The sequence below is a fragment of the Myotis myotis genome, unplaced genomic scaffold (genome assembly GCF_014108235.1).
Source record: "Myotis myotis isolate mMyoMyo1 unplaced genomic scaffold, mMyoMyo1.p scaffold_m19_p_2, whole genome shotgun sequence".
Classification (NCBI taxonomy): Eukaryota; Metazoa; Chordata; class Mammalia; order Chiroptera; family Vespertilionidae; genus Myotis; species Myotis myotis.
The window spans coordinates 210,391,851-210,399,555 of record NW_023416324.1 but is presented as its reverse complement, the minus strand read 5'-3'; the positions used below and the strand labels follow the sequence as shown (position 1 = coordinate 210,399,555).

General features: G+C 50.1%; 1 protein-coding gene across 2 annotated transcripts in view; it reads left to right on the top strand.

The window, feature by feature from the left end:
* The first annotated feature begins 5,377 nt into the window (after positions 1-5,377).
* UBASH3A (ubiquitin associated and SH3 domain containing A) overlaps positions 5,378-7,705 on the top strand; it is a 42,512-nt gene continuing 40,184 nt past the window's right edge. For both annotated transcript variants that reach the window (XM_036351434.1, XM_036351433.1), the window contains exons 1-2: positions 5,378-5,514; positions 7,457-7,510. In XM_036351434.1, coding sequence (XP_036207327.1) covers positions 5,402-5,514; positions 7,457-7,510 — 167 coding nt within the window. In that variant the 5' untranslated portion in view covers positions 5,378-5,401. The remainder of the gene's footprint in view (positions 5,515-7,456; positions 7,511-7,705) is intronic.

Genomic DNA, 7,705 nt, shown 5'->3' with positions numbered 1-7,705 from the left:
AAGCGGAATGGTGAGCCGGCGGCCAACGGGTTAGTCCAACCGGGAAATATTTCCAAGTCACTCAGCCTTGTCGACTCAATCGTCACAGCAAATGGCATGGTCGTGGGCGAAGGTGTAACCCAACCTGCGCGTGGCTATCAGGTGGCCATCGGCGGCATGACCGCGGGGACCAGGGCGGGGGAACCTGGCTGCCCTTTAATTAGTAAGTAAGGTAAGCAAACCTTTGCAGAACCTTCACGTCAGAGAGCCGTTGGAACGCAGGCTCTCCTCTTACTTAAAAGAGCAGGGAGGTCTGCCCAGTGCCGAGCAAGCACACCAAGAGGCAGGTGAACGGCTTGGTGGGGGTTTCCGTCCCCCATGTGACTGAGCCCAAGGGTAGACTTGAAGCTGCTCCGAAGACAAAAGGCAGGGAAGCGACCGGTCTCACAGCCAACTCTCTACAGAGACGCAGGGGCCTCTGTGTCCCGAGGGGTTTCTGCACACAATGCGGCTTAAAGATGTGTCATCGGGAGAGAAAGGGCCCGCCGCTCTGGGCCCACTGGATGTGAAATGTGCACTCGTTTGTTCGCAAATATTCATGGGCCATCTGCCATGAGGCCAGGCATCTAGGCTCAGAGCAGGTGGCAGAGGGATCAGAGCATCCACCTGTGGTCTCAGGTGGTGACAGCTGCTAGGAAGGGGTGAGGCTGGGAGAGGCTCAGTGAGGGACGGGACAGGGTGCGAGGAGGAAGGCCTCTAGACAGAGTGATGTTTCAGGCAAGACCTCGGCCATGTATCAAGTGGGTCTTGTGAGCTACGAGGGGAGGTTGTTCCAAGCGTGGGACCATCAACGCCAGAGACGCAGAGCGGATGAGCTGGGGGTGTCTAAGAAACCCCAAGAAAGCCCATGTGCTTGGAGAGGCCAGTGGGCGGATCATGGGGCCCAGGCCATTGGAAGAAGGACTCTGGTTGATTTCTTTGTGGTGGAAAATGGGGAGGAGATGAGCAGGGCAAGGTCGGGGTCTGAACATGTGCACTGAGTGCAGGGGCGGGGTGGGGTGGGGCAGGGTGGAGTTGGACACAACGGAGAGCCTAGAGTAGGCTGCTGAAAACCTCCGCCACCATGGCTGTGACTTGGCCACGGTCCTAGCAGTGCAGATGGAGAGGAGGGCTGCATTTGCGGTTGCTTTGAAAGCAGAATTGGCAGGAGTTGCCAATCGTGGTTTCATTCAAGCTCGTTTTCCTGCCTCCAGCACCTGCCCAGGCACCTAGCCGTGTCTTCTGGATTTAACAGAGATCATCCTTCAAGCTCATAATCCCTTCTTCACATCTTTCCTAACTATGCTCTCCGTTCCCTGAACAAACGTTTAATTTTTTCCCTGTTGCTCTTGAGAGATAACTGTTCAAGCTAAGGAAAGGGATTCAGCTAGATGGGTATTTCCTGGTTTGCATAATTAAGCTTTTCCTTTAAAGGAGAATTTTACATTTTGATATGTTATAAGCACAATTGCTCAAAAAGTGGTTTATCATTTAGGACAGAAAAATATATTTGAGTAGAGGCTATATTTCAGACCCCAAATCTAATTTTTTCCCTCTAGGGAACAAGCTTTGTCTATTTTCTGACTTTCACATTTAAGCTATCAGATTCATTTGTTCATGAAGTTATTTCATCCTTTAAATTTCTCAAAGAAAAAAGATATTATTTAACTATATAGTTAACTTATATTTAAAGATGAAATGTTGAAATCTCTTCCTCTGAGATAGAGTATAATACAAAGAGATTCACTATACATATGCACTATGTCTAGTCAACATTTGGAATCCAAGCCAGTGCAATGAAATCAAAGAAGAAGGAAGAAAGGAAGGAAGGAAGGAAGGAAGGAAGGAAGGAAGGAACGAAGGAAGGAAGGAAGGAAGGAAGGGCAGAAGATAAAAAGAAAAAAGAAGAAAGGAAAAAAGAAACTTTAAAAGAAAAGAATATATACTGCTAATAAATAAATAAAACTATCATTATTCATAGACAAAATTATTTTTGGACATTATCTTAAAAATTTTCAAGATAAATGATTAGAACCGACAAGTAAGTCAAGCAAGATTTTTGGATACAAGTTCAATGTAAAATTATGTTAAATCAATAGTATTTTGATTTATCAGCAACAAAGAATACAAACATGAAATTTTAAAAAGATATAATTTACAGTGGCATCAAAAATGATCCAACACCTCAGAATAACCCAATTAATACTGCAAGACCTATCACATAAATTTCGATAATAGAATTTAAAGAAAATAAAGACCTGGAAACTCTATGCCAGGAAATCTGACTTAGACAAAATGGTCGCATTCTTTGAAAAAACAACTTAATACAACTGATACAAGGAGAATACTCCTATATCTATTAATAAATTAAATTCATAATTTAAAACTTCTGAACAAAGAAAATTCTAGGCCCAGATGACTTCACTGGTAAATCCTTTCAAACATTTAAGAAAGAAGTTCTACCATCTTACAAAAACTCAGAGAATTGGGAAGAAATACTTCCCAACTCACTTATGAGGCCATAATAATGTTGATGCTTAACGTGACCAACTGTCCTCATATGCCTGGAACTGAGAGGGGTACTGTGATGGGCACTTTCAGGGCCAAGACCAGGAAAGTCACAGAAAAACCACCAGGAGTTTAGCCACTAAGCCCTAACAAGGGAATTACAAGAAAGAAAAACAGCAGGCCAAGCTAATTCACAGACACTGATGCAAAATTCTAAACCAGGTATTAGCAAATGAAAGCCAGCCCTCCATACAAGGCTAACATTATGAATAAGGTTTTATCTTACGTTTTTTATCGTGGTTTCAATTGACATTTTCCTGGTGACTAATAATATTGAATATCTTTTCACACCCTCATTAACCACTCATGTATCTTCTTTTGTCAAGTGTCTATATAGATCTTCTGCCCATTTTTAAAGGGGATTGTTTTCTTATTATTGATTTAAGAAAAAAAGAATAAACATGCATACAATATACAGATATATATATATATATATATATATATATATATATATATATATATAAATAAAATTTTATACTAGAGGCCCGGTGCATGAAATTCAGGTGGGGGTGTGTGTTCCACTCAGCCCAGCCTTCACCCTCTCCAATCCGGGACCCCTTGGGGAATGTCCGACTTCCAGGGATCAGGCCTAAACTGGCAATTGGACAGCCCTCTCACAATCCTGGAACGCTGGCTCCTAATCTCCTAATCACTCACCTGCCTGCCTGCCTGGTCACCCCTCACTGCCTCTGCATGCCAGCCTGATCACCTCTAACTGCCCCCCCCCCCCCGCCAGCCTGGTTGCCCCTAATTCCCCCTCCACACTGGCCTGGTTGCCCCTAACTGCCCCCCCTGCCGGTCTGGTCGCTCCACACAGCCTGCTGTTCAGTCGTTTGGTTGTCCCTCACTAACCCCCCTGCCGGCCTGGTTGTAGGCAGCCACCTTGTGAGGGTATGAGGGTTAATTTGCATATTACCTCTTTATTATATAGGATTACATTCTGGATATGCTGGATACAACTCCTTTGTCAGGTGTATATATGGTGATATTTTCTCCCAGTCTATGGCAGCATTTTTATTTTCTTTTTTGGTGTCTTTCAAAGAGCAGGCCAGGGATGCTACAGTGCAGAAGGGTGCAAAGAAGGGCCCAGCCCAACATACCAATAGCTCCAAGGCTGAGCAGTTCTGCTCTTGAACTTACCAGGATCCCAGGGGCTCCCCGACCCCCATCCTCGCCCAGCCTCCTACTTATCTCTTCCGTCCCTAAAAAAGCAACCACTCTGCTAGCTTGTACATCAGTTTTTGAACCTTATATAAATACAACCATATAGCATGTGCTCTTTGGTCCAAAATTATGTGTGTGAAATTAATCCACATAATTGTTTGTAGCCATAAGAAAAACCAAACAACCCATTTTAAAAAGGCTGAAGACTTGAACAGGACCTTCCACAAAGAGGTCACTTACATGGCCAATTGCCTGTCTCATGGTGCTCAGTGTCATTGCCATGCAGAGAAATACAAATTAGAACCACAGTGAGATACCACTACACACCCACAGACTGGCTAAAAGTGAAAAGACTGCCAACATCAAGTGTGGACAAGGATGCAGAGCAGCCGGAGGAATGCTCACCCGCTGCTGGCGAGAGGCAAATGAACAACTGCTTTGTAAAACCACTCGGCGGTTCCTAATGCAGCGCGGACATGTCCTGTGAGCCCAAAATCCCTCCCGTGGGTAAGTACCTAACAGAAATGTACCTCGGGCACCAAAAGACATACACGAGAGTGTCTGCAGCGGCCAAACAACGGAAAACCACCCAAATGCACATAGACAGAGAAATAGATGATGGTACATTCATCTCATAGAACGCTACCTAGGAATGCAGAGTGCTAACTATGGCTACAAACAATTATGTGGATTAATTTCACACACATACTTTTGGACCAAAGAGCACATGCTATATGGTTGTATTTATATAAGGTTCAAACACTGATGTACAAGCTAGCAGAGTGGTTGCTTTTTTAGGGACGGAAGAGATAGCTAGGAGGCTGGGCGGGGATGGGGGCAGGGGAGCTCCTGGGATCCTGGTAAGTTCAAGAGCAGAACTGCTCAGCCTTGGAGCTATTGGTATGTTGGGCTGGGCCCTTCTTTGCCCCCTTGTGCACTGTAGCACCCCTGGCCTCAACCTCTAGATGCCAGTAACAAACACCCCCAAGCCCCCTCATTTTGAGGATCAAAAATGTCTCCAGAGGTTGCCATGGGGGAGCCAGAACGCCCCGGTTGACAGCCAGTTTTATTGCTGGTCCTGGGGAAGTTAGGGGCGTGTGCTCACTTTATGAAAATTCATTGAGTGGCACATATACAATTCAGCAACTTTGCTGCATGCATAAAAACTTTTTTAAACGTAAAGCTTTTAAAATTGAAAAAAAAGAAGTCAATGAATAACAAAAAGAGCCAAAAAATTTTAGAGTGAGCACAGAAGATAGGTACAGTGCAATGTCTTGTCTGCACGTAAGACACTAAGACCCCGGGTCAGGCAGGTTCTGTGGCTTCGGACCCCAGTGGAGAACCTTCTGCCCCGGCTCCCTCCCCCTCCCCCTTCTCATGCAGACTTGCTCCCAATGCCGCCCAGTCAGAGCCAAGGCTGGCTCTGCACAGGGACCTCTGGGACCCGAACCCACTGTGGAAGCAGGGTGGATGGGCACCGCACCCCAGCACCCTGCCAAGAGCCTTCTGAAAACCAGTGTCACATGCAAACAGGATATTAGGTTTTGTCAGAGAGATCAAAAAAGGCTTGAGGTTTTTCTTCACAGCCTCAGCCTCTCCTGCCGCTCCCTCTCTGGCTTTATCTGCTCATTTCAGTCGGAGGCAGGAAGAGATGGCAGCCGGGGAGACCCAGGTCTACGCCAAGGTCAACAGCAAGCTCAAGGCCCGCAGCGCCGCCTCCCTCCTGGACCCCCTTCTGAGCCTGGGCTTCCCAGCACACACCGCGTGAGTACTCGCCCCTGGGCACCTGCCCCTGGGGCCCCGCCTGACCCTTCTGAGGTCCCGGCCACAAAACTGCAGGCCGCTCCGAGAACCTACTTCCTGTCGAAGGGGCGCCTTGCAGGGCGAGGTGCTGTTGCTAAATTAGGCCCTTCGCCGCTGTCTTTAAATGATGGGATCAGGACCAACTCTGTTGGCCGGTTTGGGGGGGGTGGGGGGGGGCCTGAATTTGTGACCATTGGAAACCACGTGTCACCATGGTGCCCCATTTCTCAGGGTGTGGAGGAGCTTGGGGCCTGTTGTACCCTCTTTGTGGGCAGCTCAGTGCCTCAGAGAGGACTTTTCAAACTCTAATCTGAAAGGCCCCACCACCCAGTAGGTCTCTAATTCTGGGACCGGTGAGGTGAGGATGTTTCTAAATGGTGCAGGAAACCATCCGTCCTTAGGAAAAAACTCAAGGGCCCGAAAATGAAACAAAATGGTTAAGAATCGACTGGGTTAGCACGATCCTGCGTGTCCAAGGCAAAAGCCCACACGTAGAAAACTTGAACCGTAGGAGTCACCCCTCTCGGCGAGGGAAGAAATCCCCAAAGCGATGAGCTGTGCTACTGACCCTGGGTTACAGCTGCCACAGAAAACGATTTCTTAGAGCCGGCCCTTTCCAAGGTTATCCACATGGAAAATACACCAGAAGTCCCCTTAGCTACCCCTGGATTTGGGAGCGGGGCAAACTTCCCTTCAACATTGTAACGAAATCCCAACCAAATCGGATGGAATAATGTAGAAGCTACACTTTGTCCTCACGCTATGTTCACAATAACCCGGGGCCTGTGAGATGGAGCAGGAGGCAGTGTGAGCAGGGTGCCTGCCGTGTGCGCCCCCATCCCCAGCACCTGACATCGGGGGGCAGAAGGGGACACTGAGGCGGAGAGCAGGTGACTTCCTACCTCGGGCAGGACCCAGACCCCACTCTCTAAAGCACCGAGAAAGCCGCCCTCTGTCACACTGCTCGCACTGTAGCCTGGACACACACTCAAAATTCCTTCCAACTTAAACATCGGCCGCATGTTGGGGGTAGGAGACCTGTTTTAAACCCCTCATTAGTCTGAAGCGCCCCAGGAAGGCTCTGAGCCACGGCCTCTCTGGTGGAACCACTCCGGCAGGCGCATCCCCCCGGTACTGGCCACCAGCAGCACTGAGCCGCCCCCCCGGCCCCCGCATCACCCTCAGCCACCTCGGGCTGAGTCCCTGAACCACTGCCTTTAGCTGGATCCCATTCTCTTCAATTTGCTCCGGTTCAGTTACATGGAGCTCAGTGACTGTGCCTCCTGGTTACAGTGGTGAGAAGACACAGTCAGGCCGCAGGGACCGCAGGCTGGCAGGGGAGGATAGCGGACATGAGCTCACTGAGACGATAAGCAAGGTGACCGTGTGCGTGGCCGGGACACAGAGGGGCTGCACGCCCACCTGGAGGTGGTTTGGAGCGGGCTTTGGAGGGCGACGTTGGAGCCGAGCCGGGAAGAGCATGGGTGTGTGGGTGCGGGGCTGCATTTGGCAGGGAGGCAGGTGTGTAAGCCAGGGCTGTGACCCTTCCTGCCGCCCGGAGGACCGAGAGTGTGTCCACCTGGCCCCGGTGCAGGGTACACGGGGGGCGGGGGGAGACAGACTGCAGGCGTGGGTGGACCTCAGGCATGAGCCCTTGGCCCCCATGCCAGGACTGAGAGGAAAACGGGCAGGGCCGGTGAGCAGGTCCGCATGTCCACAGAGCGCAGCGAGGGCCCGGGGAGGACAGAGGCCTGCGCTGCATCCAGCTGTGGAGTGTCCAGCCCCTGGGGGACAAGGGGCAAGGGACAGGGCCCGCTGTGTGGCAGGGCTGCCCCCGCCTCTCGCCCCTTCCACACACACTGGAAGGCGGGTTCTGAATGCCCTTGCCTCCGCTTTCCTGTAGGCTGAAGGCATTGGCAGCCACTGGGAGAAAGACGGCGGAGGAGGCCGCAGACTGGTGAGTGGGGCTGTCGGCACGCGGGAGGGCCTGTGGCTTGAGGACTCGCAGGGTGGGCCAGGGAGGTGCTCAGGGCAGTCTGGCGGGGCCGGGCCACCTCTGTGCCAGCCCACCCAGCACTGAGGGAAGGGAATAAGGAATCCACGTTTAAAACAGAAAACAAGAGAGAGAGAGAGCTTGAAACAAGGCCCTCTT